The sequence below is a fragment of the Gastrolobium bilobum genome, unplaced genomic scaffold, assembly GCF_033153095.1.
Source record: "Gastrolobium bilobum isolate Gb01-03AN ecotype WA unplaced genomic scaffold, APGP_CSIRO_Gbil_v1 utg181254, whole genome shotgun sequence".
NCBI classification, from domain to species: Eukaryota; Viridiplantae; Streptophyta; class Magnoliopsida; order Fabales; family Fabaceae; genus Gastrolobium; species Gastrolobium bilobum.
Genome location: NW_026896854.1, coordinates 1 through 15,294, shown reverse-complemented (window position 1 = coordinate 15,294; position 15,294 = coordinate 1). Strand labels below are relative to the sequence as shown.

General features: G+C 42.2%; 1 protein-coding gene across 1 annotated transcript; it reads left to right on the top strand.

Annotated features, from left to right (window-relative positions):
- Window positions 1-7,471: 7,471 nt before the first annotated feature.
- LOC133302398 (uncharacterized) lies at window positions 7,472-9,059 on the top strand. Its single transcript, XM_061502166.1, has 2 exons — window positions 7,472-7,782; window positions 8,370-9,059. Exons 1-2 carry the CDS (start codon window positions 7,523-7,525, stop codon window positions 8,803-8,805), a joined length of 696 nt encoding a protein of 231 aa, XP_061358150.1. The 5' UTR covers window positions 7,472-7,522; the 3' UTR covers window positions 8,806-9,059.
- Window positions 9,060-15,294: the final 6,235 nt, after the last annotated feature.

Genomic DNA, 15,294 nt, shown 5'->3' with positions numbered 1-15,294 from the left:
GCGGCTGCGGGGGAGCAGATTTTCAGTAAATCAAGTTGCAAGGAATTGGGCTAGTAGTGAGCAGTGAGGATGACGAAACAGACTTTGCTGGCTAGCTCTAGGATTTAAAGATGTGTTTTTTTGAGCTTTTAATTTTTTTTATAAAACTTAATTATTTCTTGACTTTAGTTTTAGTTTTGTTTTAATGTAATAAAGTCTAGCCTTGCGCTTGACAATAGTACAAGTGCGGCGGTAACACTTTCCAAATTTGATTATTTTGAACTTCCGCTGTAATTTATAAAATTATTGAATTTATTTATGATATTATAAATTGTTAGAATTTAGGGTGTTACAAATATATAGGACTGGTAAAACAAGTTTCAAGTCGAAATAATGAGAACTGGTGCCAGTATTGATACTGGCTATGTAAAAGCGCGTACCGAAAATGTGCTGCGAAAAATAAAATAAAAATATAACAAATCTTAGAAAAATGAGTAGGTTCAGAATCTTGAGTTTGAGATTTAAATGCTAAGCGTAGCTATTTGCGCTAATACAGTGCGAATAACCTTTAACCGCTTATATATATATATATATATATATATATATATATATATATATATATATAAATGGCATAGATTTTTAGGGCATTATTCAGCCTCCTACGTGCCTGCATTCTGAGTGTCACACTCTCATACTTGTCACCTTCCTTCCTTGAGAGAAAACCCAACAAAACTCATCCTTTCTTGTGGATTCCCTTCTCCATTGATGAGCAAACACTTGGGTGTGTGATTGAGAGGATTAAGGGCACTCCTTGCTGAGTTGGGGTTGCTGTGAGAGGGGTTGTTGTTGCTGCCTCTGAGTTTGGTGAGTGTGTGCACCTTTGGCTTGGCATTTATGGTGTCAAAAAGTCATCTTTTGTGCAAAGAACAAACCTTTGGTGTGCCATTTTCGTTTGCCTTGCAAGTCAGAACTTGAGGAGCTGTGGTGAGAGCTCCAAGAGCCATTGTTGCTCTGTTTTGAGCCTTGGGTAAGTGTCACCAACCTTGATCATGAGTTTTCATTGTTTAAAGGTTGTGTCTTGACATGTTAATAAGATGAACAAGTAACCAACGTGATAACCGGTCTAAAAAGGCTTAAAGATGCATGCTTTAACGTTATAAAGTGTTAAAAACCCAACCTTGGAAGTGATATCTCGCGAAATGCAGAACTGCATTCTGTCGCGAAATCTCCAGATATGATATTCGAATATTGATATTCGGATATGGGTCTTGAGATATCCGGGTCATATCCGGATATGATATTCGAATATTGATATCCGGATATGGCCCCGACATATATCCAGATATTCTGGGTTTTCGAGAACAGTAACTGTACTGTTCATACAGAACTGAGTCATGGGTTTGTGGACCCTAGATTGATGAAGTTGAACTTCTGTATTGGATATCTAAGTCAGAATCAAAGTGATTAAGGGCTTATGGTTTGTGAGAAGCCTAAAGTCATGAAACTTAAAAGAGAAGCGTTGTCTTTATGTTATATGCTTATGGACTATGGTTGTTGATATGATTGCTGGTCCAAAACAGATTGTGATTCTGCTGTGTTTGGGCTTAGAGCTTGGTTGGACTCTTTGCTTGGATAATTAGCTTGCAAGGTAAGCTTTCGTGTCCTCGGTTTAGCCATTGTTGGTTCCACATGTCCCATGGGGGGTGGTTTATATGCATGATGTTGTTTTCATGTATTGATTTGTTGTAATGCTTTTAAGTTGTTATGTGCGAGTGCCTTTATGATATGCATGTGGTGTTCCACCTATACGGTAAGCCTGAGTATGTGGGGACATACAAGATGGTGAGGTTGTGGGTGAGGTGCAAGCGGTGTTCCTTGTACTAACTGTGGGTAATAGACGTATTCCTGCATTTCTCTGGCCAGTAGAATAGTTTTAACATACATGGCATGAATATTTGTTGCACTACATTGATTTTGGAACTTATATTGTTAAACTGCTTTTAAACTTACATTACACATATAAGTGAGCTTGGGGTGGAGAAATCCTTGAGGACCCTTTGCCTTACTGAGATTTCTGTTTAGAGATCTCACCCCACGTTTGAGGCGCTTATTTCAGGTTCAGGTAACCCAGGGGTTGAGACCTCTAGTGGCAGGAGGCCAGAGCTTAGTTGATTGATGTTTATCTACTTATGCTGCTATGCTTGGATGATGGATTATGCCTGTTGCTTTTATGCTATTAGCTTCATATTATGGTTGTTTGAGCTGAGACTTTGTTTGACTATGTCGTTTATTTGGTGAGCATGGGGATTGTCCATGCCACATTGAGTTGACTTTATGCTTTTAGATTCGAGTTGTATAATTGTATCAGGATTATGTCCGGTCTACGTGTTGTAGTTCCGTGACTTAGATACTCACACTTATCTATCTATTGAGGTATTTCAGTTAGCTGTCTTTTTGCAATTTACATACAGGCGATGTTTTTATGAAAGTGATTTAATAATCAACTTGGTTAATGATAATGATGTCATAATTGAAAAGAAAAAGATATTCCGCATTTTTAATTAAGCGTGGCTTAATACGATGACATGTTAACAAACCGGGTATACACGGGGTGTTACAAAACCCATTCAAGTAAAACCCTATCGCTATCCACATTACCAGAAAAATGAAATAGAAAAATTGGTGGCAGATATGTTATAGAAAGCCATCATACAACACAACCATTTCACTTTTAGCTCCCCAGTTTTATTAGTCAAAAAGAAGGATGAAACTTGGAGATTTTGCATGGGCTACCGTGCTCTTAATGCCATTACAATGCAAGATAAATTCCCTATTCCCACTATTGATGAACTGCTAGAAGAACTCCATGGAGCTACTATATTTTCTAAACTGGATTTAAGGTCTGGTTACCATCAAGTTAAAGTGAACCTTCCTGACATTCATAAGACTGCCTTCAGGATGCATCATGGGCAATTTGAGTTTGTTGTCATGCCTTTCGGTCTTTCCAATGCTCCTTCAACCTTTCAATCTACAATGAATGCTATTTTTTCTTATTTCCTAAGGAAATTTGTGGTCATTTTCTTTGATGATATCTTAGTTTATAGCTCAACACCAGAACACCATGTGGATCATCTCACTGCTATATTTGGCACCATGCGTTCTCACTCATTATTTTCCAGGAAGGAAAAATGTGCATTTTCCCAAATGGAGATCCCTTATTTGGGTGACATTATTACTGGTCATGGAGTAACCCCTGATCCAGATAAACTCAATGCTATATTAGAGTGGCCAATTCCTACAAATGTTACTCAGGTGAGGGCATTTCTGGTTATTACAAAAAATTTATTAAGAGGTATACTACAATGGCTGCTTCACTCACGTATTTATTATCCAAATCGGGTTTTATATGGTCTGAAACAGCTGGTCAGGCTTTTGATAAACTGAAACACCTCTTGGTGTCGGCTCCTATTCTAGCTTTACCCAATTTATCCGAACCATTTATGGTGGAAACTGATGCTTCTGAAGTGGGTATTGGAGCGGTGCTTTTACAAAATGAGAAACCTATTGCTTTCTTTAGCCGCAAATTATCACCAGCAATGCAACGTCAGTTAGTTTATGTATGTGAGATGTTTGCAATTACTTCAGCCATCAGTAAATGGTGACAGTATTTACTAGGGTCGCCTTTTACTATACGCACGGACCACAAGAGCTTACACAACCTGATGAACCAGGTTATACAAACCCCATAGCAGCAACAATTCTTATCTAAACTATTGGGATTCACTTACACAATAGTGTATAAGTCGGGCAAGACTAACACAGTGGCCGACAGTTTTTCTTGACTGCATACAAGGGGCACCGCAGACCAGTCACCCCAATTTATAGCTATTTCTAGCCCAGTGCTTAACTATACCAATAAGTTACAGTCTGAATACAAGTTTGATGCCTACTCTACATAGCTTATACAACAATTACAAGTCAACCCTATGATTATGCCTGATTGGCGTCTCAGAAATGGGCTATTCTTCCACCGTTCTCGTATCTTCATTCCAGCTGGTTCTTCCTTGATTAGGCATATCCTTCATGATTACCACACTTCGTGTCCAAGGTGGTCATTCGGGGGTACAGGCCTACCTCCATTGCATTCAAAGGAATTTCACTTGGAAAGGATGTTAAAGAGTACATTCAGAGATGTGAAACATGTCAGAAGTTGAAATCCTCTATTCACCCACCCCTGGGACTGTTGCAACCATTACAACTACCAGAAACTCTTTGGGGACACTTAAGCATGGATTTCATCACTCATCTACCCAAATCAGTGGGACATACTTGAATCCTGATGGTAGTCGATCGATTCTCCAAAGCAGCCCACTCCCTGCCACGTATTCAGCTGCTGCAGTGGCCCAATTGTTTTGGGATTTTGTTGGCAAACTTCATGGGATTCTCGAATCCATCGTGTCCGATCGTGACCCATTTTTTCTAAGTGATTTCTGGCACTCTTTATTTAAACTGCAGGGAACAAAACTAAACTTTAGTTCTAGCTACCATCCCCAGTCCGATGGCCAAACCGAAAGAGTAAACAGATGTTTGGAAAATTACATTTCTCATGAACATCTGTGCAACTGGTCCAAATTTTTAAGCTTAGTGGAATATCATTACAATACTTCTTTTCATGCATCCACAAGAGTGACACCTTATCAGGTCATGTTTGGTCACAAGCCACCTAACCTGCTAGCTTATTGCTTAGGGTCTTTGTCCAACGAAGCAGTGGACTCAACCCTCTCCGACAGAATGTCAATCATTGGCACATTAAAAGAAAAAATCTTCAGTGCTCAACAAGTTATGAAAGCACAAGCAGATAAAAAGAGGAAAGATTGGAATTTTACCTCTGGGGACTTAGTTCTGGTCCGGTTACAACCTTACTGCCAGATCTCCGTCGCCCGTCGTTCATCTCAGAAACTAGACCTTTGATACTATGGGTCATTTGAAATAGCAGAAAGGATCGGGCTAGTGGTATACAGCTTGAAGCTTCCCTCCACGACAAAGATTCATCTCATTTTTGATGTCTCCTAGCTACAACCGTTTCATTTTGGTCATCGTTACAAGGTTCATCCTTTATCATTTACAGAGACTGAGAATCCTCTGCTACACATACCATGTGCGATTATGGGCTCTAGACAGATTTGGAAAAAAAAGGAGCTCATTCCTCAGGTCCTTGTCCAATGGCAAGACTTCCACCGAAGGATTCCACTTGGGAGAATAAAGAACTAGTTTTGAATATGGGAAATCGGGAACAGAAAGCTACAGACAAAAGGATGGCAACAGATCACACAAAGGGAACAAGCGACCCAAAAGAACCATCTTTTCCTCATACACTAGACACAGAGGGGACCCTTCATCATCCAGACGTTCCGCTGGGTTATGACACCACAGGAGTAATAGGAGCACATGACACAAAGACTTTCGGAGGAGAGAACCATGGGGAAGACAATAAAGAGACGCTTCCAAGGCAGCTACCCACTTTCCCCAACATTAAAGTCCAGCCACGCTCTATGACCACTGATCAGCTTCCAAATTCAAAGGCTCAGATCGTTCTTCTAGTGTCGGCAAGATCTGCATCGTTGACTCCCACTAATGAGATCCAGCTCGGAACCACCAACTTTTCGGATTCCACGATCCAAATTTCAGCTCCCGTGTCGGTAGCATCTCCACCGTCCATTTCTTGCTCAATGTCACGTCCTTGCCCAGTCACCCACTTGCCCATGTCAGCTGACCTTGACAATTCTATTGGCCAATTTCCTTCACAAGCCCAAGGGGCTCTGGACCCATTACGACTTGAGGACAAGTCGGGTTTTCCAGGGGTAAACAATGTAATGGACCGAGTTGGAAGCCCAGGTCCAACCCATAATCATGGGAGCAACAAAAGAATGAGGAGCAAGCCAACCTATCTGAAAGATTATATCATGGGCTAAAAGAGAAGGGCCCATAGGAGGCCCGTACCAATTATGTTGTTACTTTGCTTTATAATTACAATGTTATAGCTAATTACTGTATTTCAATTACCATGTAACTCAACTATGAGTATAAGTACACCATGAATTGAGATAATATATATGTAATATTCAGAAATATTCCCCTGTCTATCTTATTTCTCTCCCTATCACGTTCTTTCTACTCTTTCCCTTAATTTCCAGTCCAACAGTATTAGCTCCTATTACAGGAAACCTATAAATTTGGCCATCTAGGTATTCACATAATTATTTCCGATCATGCTTAGTACAAAGACAACTCACATGATCATATAATAAGACCCGCATCTTATTCAACAATTTTCTACAAATTTTATTAATTATTAATCTAAATTGTGAAAATGATAATAATTATTAATTATTGCGCGGTGAATTCAAAATCACAATAATCTCAATAATTACCATTATTAAGTATTTGTCCAATCGGTCAATGGTTATCTATGTTGCACCGACAACGACACGGGACGCAAGATACGACACGACACGACACTCCGACACGTTAATTCTAAAAAATGTTAAATTTCGACACGTTGGGATACATTTTGATATTATATAATATTTTAAATTTATGTAGTGTATATTATATTAGTGTTCAATAATTTAACAAAAAAATAAAGCTAAACTTATAATACCCATCAAGTTTACAAAGAAACATAAATATCTCAAATGTTTATATTAAACTCAATAAAATCGTAATCCAACGAATCTAATAGTTGAAACTCAAAATGCAACGCAATGTAACATTTGAACATTTTTAGAGTCTTTACAATGAGTATTGGAGTGTCGGTTAGTGTCGGACACGACACGTCAGGATTTTTGAAGTGTCGGTGCTTCATAGATGGTTATTCACAAATACATCCAAACAATTACCAATACAAACAAAATTGAAAGAGAAAAATAAAAATAAAAATAAAGAGAAAACATAATCAGAAAAGATTAATTCCTGTGTTATAATTCCATATCCAACATCCACCATGGATTAAAAAAAAAAAACCCCACAATTTTGGCATCCATTTATGAATAAGAATAATAAAAGGAATATAACAGTTAATACAATCCAACATTTTAGAAACCTAGATGTCATATTTTTCAAGCAAAATCAAAATTACACGAATGATGGGGGACTAAATTCGCATCTGATACCAATTGAAGGAAAAATCAATTCAGCGGAAATGTAAAATGAATGTGTATGATATGCTATTAATTCAGTTCAGCTAATGCACTTCTGCATTTCAAATACATGATGCAAACCAAACCCTGATAGTTAGTTAGTTGGGCCGTGGGCCTTTTTGTACATTCTGATTTTGACCCAAAATGCAATTTCATCAATTCAAGGATATTATAACCCAAAGAAATAAATAAATAATAATTCATATAAATATTTTCCGTATGTTTCAAAATGTCACCAGAGTGATCCATTCAATGTGTGGATATTAAACTCAGTTTCTTTGTAGCCATAGAATTTTACATTTATTAGTTTAACCTTTGCTCTTTGGCATTCAGCATCTCTAGCCATGGCTGCTATTATCACATTCAAGCTCTCATTGCTATTAAGCCTCCTCTCAGTTTCATTCTTCGGTGTCAGTTCAGATACTATCCTTCAGAATGCAGGGACAATTCCCCCAACTTGCAAGCGCATAGAGTGTCCCACCTATGATGTCATACAAATCAGCAATGGCTATGAAATCCGTCGCTATAATTCAACAGTGTGGATTTCAAATTCTCCCATTCAAGACATTTCACTGGTTAAAGCTACAAGAACTGGCTTCAGAAGGTTTTGTTTCTTTTTCTTGAAAGCTGATTTTGATCAGATTGTGGGTTATTTTCTTGTGAAGTTGCATCTTGATTAGTAAATTTAGAAGAATATAGCCATAATTTTATGCTACAATTTTTTTTTTTTTTTATGTAAATAATAAAACATAGCTTAACGTTTAAACTTATAAATTGCATATTTGATTGAATAAAATAAAACTATAATCTAATGTTCATCCACAGTGCAAAAAGTTTTCACTAAGTGATTATGGCACCGGAAAGTTCCATCTAAAAAGTTTGTAAGACAAATATAATATAAAATTATTGAAGTTTAATCACTTGATAACTTGAGGTCTTAGTTTGAATTGAGTTCTTTACACGTTGTTAATACTTTTGTTACTTCGTGATTTAAGTCTGCGTAAGGTAGAATCAATAAAGGGGTCTATGTAACATCTATGCTTCATGCTCAAAAGACTTTTTATATGAAAGGGTGTGTTGGAGAAAATATAATATAAAAAGTATTGAAGATCCATCACTTTTATGAGTTTGAGCTCTTTAAGTTGAATTGGTTTTCTACATAAATTTGAGTAACCTTTTTGTTTCCCTCAGGCTATTTGATTATATTCAGGGTAAGAACAACTACAAGCAGAAAATTGAGATGACAGCGCCTGTGCTTAGTGAAGTCTCACCAAGTGATGGACCCTTTTGTGAGTCCTCATTTGTTGTCAGCTTCTTTGTGCCAAAGGAGAACCAAGCAAACCCACCTCCTGCAAAGGGTCTCCAAGTCCAAAGATGGAAAACTGTGTATGCAGCAGTTAGGCAGTTTGGTGGATTTGTGAGTGACTCAAATGTTGGGGAAGAAGCTGCAGCCTTGCAAGCTAGTATTGCTGGCACTGAGTGGTCTTCTGCCATTGAGAAAAGCCATAAAGCTGGTCATTCTTCTGTTTACTCTGTGGCACAGTACAATGCCCCTTTTGAATATGATAATAGGGTGAATGAGATATGGTTCTTGTTTGATATTGAAAATTCACTGCATGCCATGTGAAATATGCTAGATAAGAACTGTTCCCCAGTTCTAGATATCATGTAAGCTTACAACTTGAAGGCAATATTCAGATTGCAGCCTGAGGTGTTAGGACATCTTGAGTTGATAAATAAAGTGTTTCACATTTTGCTAAATCGATGCTTTCTGAGTGACTAACGTTTTGGTTCACTATTGCTGGTATAAGATAACCATATGGTAGATATCTCATCAAATACTGGTTTTCTTTTGGAAATAAAGGATTTGATTTGTCTGCAGTCAAATGCAAAAAGATTGCGCACAATGGAATACACGGCCAATATCATATACTGGTGCCCTTTGTGTGTGAATGATATTTACAGAACTTGAGTTGTTTATTTACATAAATAGCGTGACTTTAGAAAACGATAGTTAATGAAAAAAATGTGAATAAAAAGCTGAATATGTTTGAAAGTGTTATGCCTAAGGCAGATGTGTCCAATCAGAATTGGATGATTGATCTATGATTCAGGTGCCTTCTCTGGATACCTATGAGTTAGGTATCTTGGGGACAGCAAATCACACACTATCTGATGGCCCCTTGGGTGAGGTATGTGTGTACTACCTAGGCTGCGTAAATAGGTAAAAAGAGATTAGGTCATACCTGTAGCTTTTAGCTCCTATTTATAATGCTTACCTGTGGGCCTGTGCTGATCATGGGCCTTACTGATCATGGGCCTCATTCTGGTCCATAACAGTTGCCCCCCAGCCCGGTATGCTGAGCCTTCAGGATGCCGGGGTGTCATGCCGAGTAGACAGAGCCTTCAGGATGCCGGGGTGAAAGGTGCCTTGCCGATTTCCTTACTACTGCAGCGAATCTTCCTTTTGCAGGCAATCATTACAACCCTCCACGTGGCCCTCTCATATCTGCGCGACGTGTGCCACTACGCCTGCTCGAGCTGCTGGCATTTATTGCAACTGCCCCAGCGTCCTTTCAACTGTCTTTCCTTGCGAAGTTACCCTTGACCTTTGGTTTCGCGGGTTTCATCTATTTGATTTGCGCTTCTTCCTTTCTTATTTTCTTACTTGCTGCATTACGCTGAGAAACTTCCTTCAACATTTCCTGTATTACGTTCCAAAAGACTTCCTTCCGTTCGCCAGCTTCCCGTCGTTTGCCACCTCTCGCATCCTTCATTTGCACCAGGTATGCACTTCAACCTCCTTTGTTTTTCTTCCTCTCTTGCTTTGATTCTCCTTTTGCTCGAATGTATGTTCGACAGGGGCGCATTTTCTGTCTCTGGGTATTCTTGTTTTAGCTATGCGTACTTAGGCATACACCCTTTAGAATACTTTGCCTGTTAATGCAATGTTCTCCCTTGGGTACTTGACTGTGGGTTTCCTGTTGTCACTTTATTACCTTGTCCACCTGTTTATGCCTTGCTCTCCCCTTAATAGCATGAAAGGGGGGAATTTGCACGGTAGAGGGACGTCCACCTGCCCTCGTGTTTTTGGCCGTAGTGATGAGATTCTACTGGAGGAGGAAGAACAAGCCACACGGGAGGAGGAGAGATATGTCCAGAGCCTCCCCCCTGGCGCGAGGTTTTGGTTGTATGGTATACCTCGGACCCAGGACGAAACGCAAGCCGCCCTACTTAGGAGCTATCGCGGCAGTAGAAGCGGAGGAAGTTCTTCATCCCATCCTCCCACACGAGGGCGTCGCCAACGATCTGGCCGTATCCCGGTTGTTCTATCCCGACATTCCAACCCAAATCTAGGTAGAGGCTTAGGTTCCGCCAATTTGGCTCCTAAACCGGCTTCAAGCCTCACCCGGGTTCAAGTTCCTGTTCAGTCCGAAACCATTATCCCAGGTGCTAAGAACATAGATCCGTGTTTTAACTGTGTCTATCTTAGGAGCCGATTTATTGAGAGAGGGAGCGACTTTATGGCCGATGTGGTGCTAGGAAGTTGCACCCACTATCCCGGCTTATTAGATCCTGCCTCTGCTTCCTTGTCTTCTTCTGATGATTTGTCCGATTCTTCCCACGATAGTTTGTTTAGCTCAGGTACGTACACTTTTGTCACATATTGTTTCTGTTTTTAATCCCCTTCTTTTGCTGTTCTAGGTTTTGATGGAGTCCCCTTATGCAGAATTTGCCCCTGAAATGACCTCGTCAAGTCATGGTCGAGAAGCCGACGCCAGCCCTGCCGAACAAGGCTCTTTTGCCGTTGATACAACTCTTCGTAAGCAGTTTCCCTGGGTGACCGAGGAGGTGCTTAGCTTCCGGTCATACATGACGACTGAGGAGATATTCGGGCTTCCCATAGGCAACCCAGTGGGTTTTGATACTTTCTGCCCTGCCGAAGACGAACCCGTCTGCTCGGGCCGGAATCCCGAAGAACCTCCGGTTTTCTTCTGGTATCGTGACTTAATCACCAAAATTGGTATTCGCTTTCCTTTTTCCGCTTTCAAAATTCAACTACTAAATCACCTTCACCTTGCCCCCACACAAATTCAACCCAATGGTTGGGCTTATATTGTTGCCTTCGAACAATTATGCACCTCGTTGTCTGTATCAAGAACCGTGGCCTTTTTTTTTTTTTTAACATATACACCCCCCGAACCGGGTCTGAACCTGCTGAGCTCAAGGGGTGGACCAGCATCCGGGGTCGTGGAGGAAAGAAGCCGACTTCTAGAAGATTGTTTTCAGTATACAGTGACTCCTTTAAGGACTTTAAAGGTGCATTTTTTAAAGTCGTTGTCGAGGTCGGTGCCAAGCCGTGGTTTCTCCACGAGAATGGGGAAGGGAAATTCCCCCCGTACTGGTCATATGATCACCACTTGCGGAAGCCGGCATACTACCGGCTGGGGTTGTCAGCAGAGGAAAAGACACATGCCAAGACTTTGCTGGCTCACATCGGGGCTCAAGGGCATCTGAGCGCTGCCTCCTTAGTGGCAAAGTCTACAGCCGACCTTCCCCAAACTAGTATGGATTTACGCGTACATGTTCATATTTTGCATTGTAGGTATGTGTTGCTTACTAACCCCGACTTGCGTTTTCCTGTATGCAGGTTCCCAAATGAATCCTTCCGCGGACAAGGTTCCGGACTACGTTCTAGCCCGGCGAGGGAAGTCTTCTGCTCGGACTCAATCCCATGCCCTGAAGCGACCACAGACCACTAGTCCTCCTGTTGGGACGAGTAATGTTCCTCCAGCGACAACCGACGTCTCCGTGATGGATTTAACCAGTGATGACAGCTGGCTGGATATTGGGAATTACCAAACATCCGCCCCGCAGGGTCAGCTGGGGTTGCCGGGGCTGTGACATCTACGGAGCATGGTAGTCCGGCTCCCCCACCCCTTCCTGCCGGGCTCAGGAGAGGCGCTCTGTGGGCGACTGGAGTGGCTACAGAATTGCATGGAGTGACTCGTCCCCCGCCAGAATTTTACGGGACCGACATTTTGTCAAGGGCCCAAGTGAAAGAGCTGGAGATGGCCGAACTGTACACTTACAAAGCGGCTTCTTTGGTGAAACCGTACTCGGTTCTGCTGGAGAAGCATTCCGAGCTTCGTGCTGAAAAGGATGCCCTCCAAACTGACAGGGATACCCTCCGGGCTGAGCGCGACAAGCTGGTTGAGGATAATAAGAACTTGACCATCTCCGCTGCTGCTTCAGTGGCGTCTTTGGAGCAATATCAGGCTGACATGAAGCTTATTTCGGGCTCCTTCGACCTCGAGGCAGATAAGGAGGCCATCATAAACTTTGTCAAGGGAAAACTGTCATCACTATCCGAGTTGGAGAGGAACAATGCTGCTTTGAATCAGCAGGTCCAGAATTTGAAGACTGATGTCAGGAATTTGCAAGCTGATTATGACAATAGTCAATCCGTGCTGGAGAACGCTGCTGAAACTGCGTTCAACAATGCCGTCAATCAGATCAAGCACTTCAATCCAGACGCGACCCTGAACACGGACTGGCTGGATTGCTTTGGATATGTCTTGGGCGACACGTTCTTCCCTTCAGCCACAGAGACCGAAACCACCAACGATGCACCTCCCTCCGGGAATCCGGTGATGGAAGCCGCCGCACAGCAATTTAAGCAAGAAATGAGGGAAATTTTTCCCCACATCCCGGATCAACCTTGAAGACCCGGAATGCCGGGGTATTTTGTAATCTTGATTTTCGAATTAACATTTACGAATTCTGGGCCACATGTTGGTCGCTGTTTTTGATTCTTGATGATATTTGGTAAATTCGGACATACTGTTTTGGTGTATCTCTACTATTTATATATCGTTTCCTTCTTTCACCTTTGATCCCTTCTTGGGAGAACGAGTTCAAATACCTCGTCCCGAGCTGCGGGGCTAGAACACTAACCTACGCTTGAGGCAAGGCAGGTTCAAATACCTCGAGTTTGTTACCGCGGCTAGAACGCTCAATTCCACCCTTTGGGTGAGACGGGTTCAAATCCGACAGATTTTCTTACGGGGCTAGAACACTCTATCCTGCCTTTGGGCTGGACGGGTTCAAATACCTCGTGTCTATTTCCGTGGCTAGAACACTCAATCCCACCCTTTGGGCAGGACGGGTTCAATTCCTCCGGATTCCCTTACGGGGCTAGAACGCTCTATCCCACCCGTTGGGCTGGACGGGTTCAAATACCCCGGATTCCCTTGCAAGGCTAGAACTCTCAACCCTGCCATTTTGGCGGGTTAGGTTCAAATACCCCGGATTTATCTTCTATGGCAGAAACACTTTAGTCCTGTCGCTTCATAATGTATTCGCAATTGTAAGAGGAAACATAATTGTTCAAATTTATTCATAATTAAAATTACATAATACAATAAAAGAAAAGACGAAAGAAAGGCATTGAGGTTTCCTTCAACTGTAATATTTTTTCAGCTTATCCGCATTCCATGTTCTTGACAGGCGTTTCCCCTGCAGGGTTTCCAAAACGTAGGCTCCTCTTGAAAGTTTTTCTTTTACTCTGAACAGGCCTTCCCATCTTGGAGCCAACTTCCCATCAGCTGTGTTTCGTCCTCCGACATCTGCTCTTCGAAGCATCAAGTCCTTTGTCTCAAACATCCTGGGCTTCACCTTCTTATTGAACCTATTAGCCACGAGCTGCTTGGCGCTAACATTTCTGCAATGTGCCATAACCCGACCTTCGTCGATCAGATCCAGTTCTACGGCTATTTTGCTGCTGTTCACTTCTTCTGCTTGCGACAAGGCTTGAACCCTTCTCCAAGATGGTTCTCCCAATTCTACCAGGATCATAGCCTCGCAACCGTAGGTTAGCTTGAATGGGGATTCTCCAACAGAAGTCTGAATTGTGGTTCTGTACCCCCACAAGACATAATATAACTCCTCAACCCACCTTCCTTTGGCGGATTGCTCTATTCGCCTTCGAAGACCTTCCACGATGACTTTGTTTGCAGCCTGTGCTTGGCCATTTTTTTTAGGGTGTTCAACCGAGGCAAAGCGATGCCGGATGTGGAAATTCTCCTTCAGGTTCTGAAACCCTTTACTTGCAAATTGAGTCCCGTTATCGGTTACCACTTCGGCCGGAATCCCAAACCGACATACTATGTTCCTCTCCAGAAATCGCTGAATCCGAGCCGAAGTGATGGTCGCGACTGGCTCCGCTTCAATCCACTTAGTGAAATAGTCAACCGCCACCACTAACCATTTAAGCTGGCCTTCAGCTGCTGCGAATGGACCCAAGAGGTCCATTCCCCATTTGAAAAACGGCCAGGGAGCCGTGATTATATTCAACTCCTCAGAGGGAGCCAGCAAGTTCCTGCCGTGCTTCTGACACTGATCGCACTTCTGTACATGGTCCTTCGCATCGTAGACCATGGACGGCCAAAAGTATCCAGCTCGAAGAGCCTTCCGGGGTAACGCATTTCCCCCAACATGTTGCCCATTGATTCCCTCATGGATTTCCGCTAGAACATATTGGGCCCTATCCGAGTTCAGACACTTTAATAGAGGGGTGAAAATACCTTTCTTATAAAGTTGTCCCTCTATTATGGTGTATGACGCTGCATCTCGGATTAGCTTCTTGGCCTCTGCTCTCTCAACAGGCAACGTTCCATTTTCGACGTACTTAATAATGGGAGTACGCCAATCATTCACCTGGGAAATCTGCATGATGCATGTCGGTTCTGGGATACTTTGCTCAATCACGGTCCGGTGGTTTCCCCACCCCTTTGTGCTCGCCAGCTTGGACAATATGTCCACTCTGTTGTTCTCACTTATTGGAATGTGACTAACCTCTGCCTTTTCGAAGTCTGCCATTATCCGTCTTGCATGTTCAAGATACTTGGCCAGTAGGGGTCCTTTGACCTGGTAACTTCCTTCAATTTGTGAGGTGACCAACTGGGAATCACTGTAAACCTTCACTTTTCGAGCTCCGAGCTCTTGTGCCTGCAGCAGTCCGGCTATGAGGGCCTCATACTCAGCCTGGTTGTTGGAAGTTTCGAAGTCCATTTGCATAGAGTACTCGATTGCAACGCCATCAGGGTTTTCAATA

Bases quoted from the DNA above. Each gene is read 5' to 3' on its own strand.
- LOC133302398 (XM_061502166.1), top strand. From the start codon at position 7,523: ATGGCTGCTATTATCACATTCAAGCTCTCATTGCTATTAAGCCTCCTC. The intron at 7,783-8,369 runs GTTTTGTTTCTT...TGTTTCCCTCAG, and splicing joins ACAAGAACTGGCTTCAGAAG to GCTATTTGATTATATTCAGG.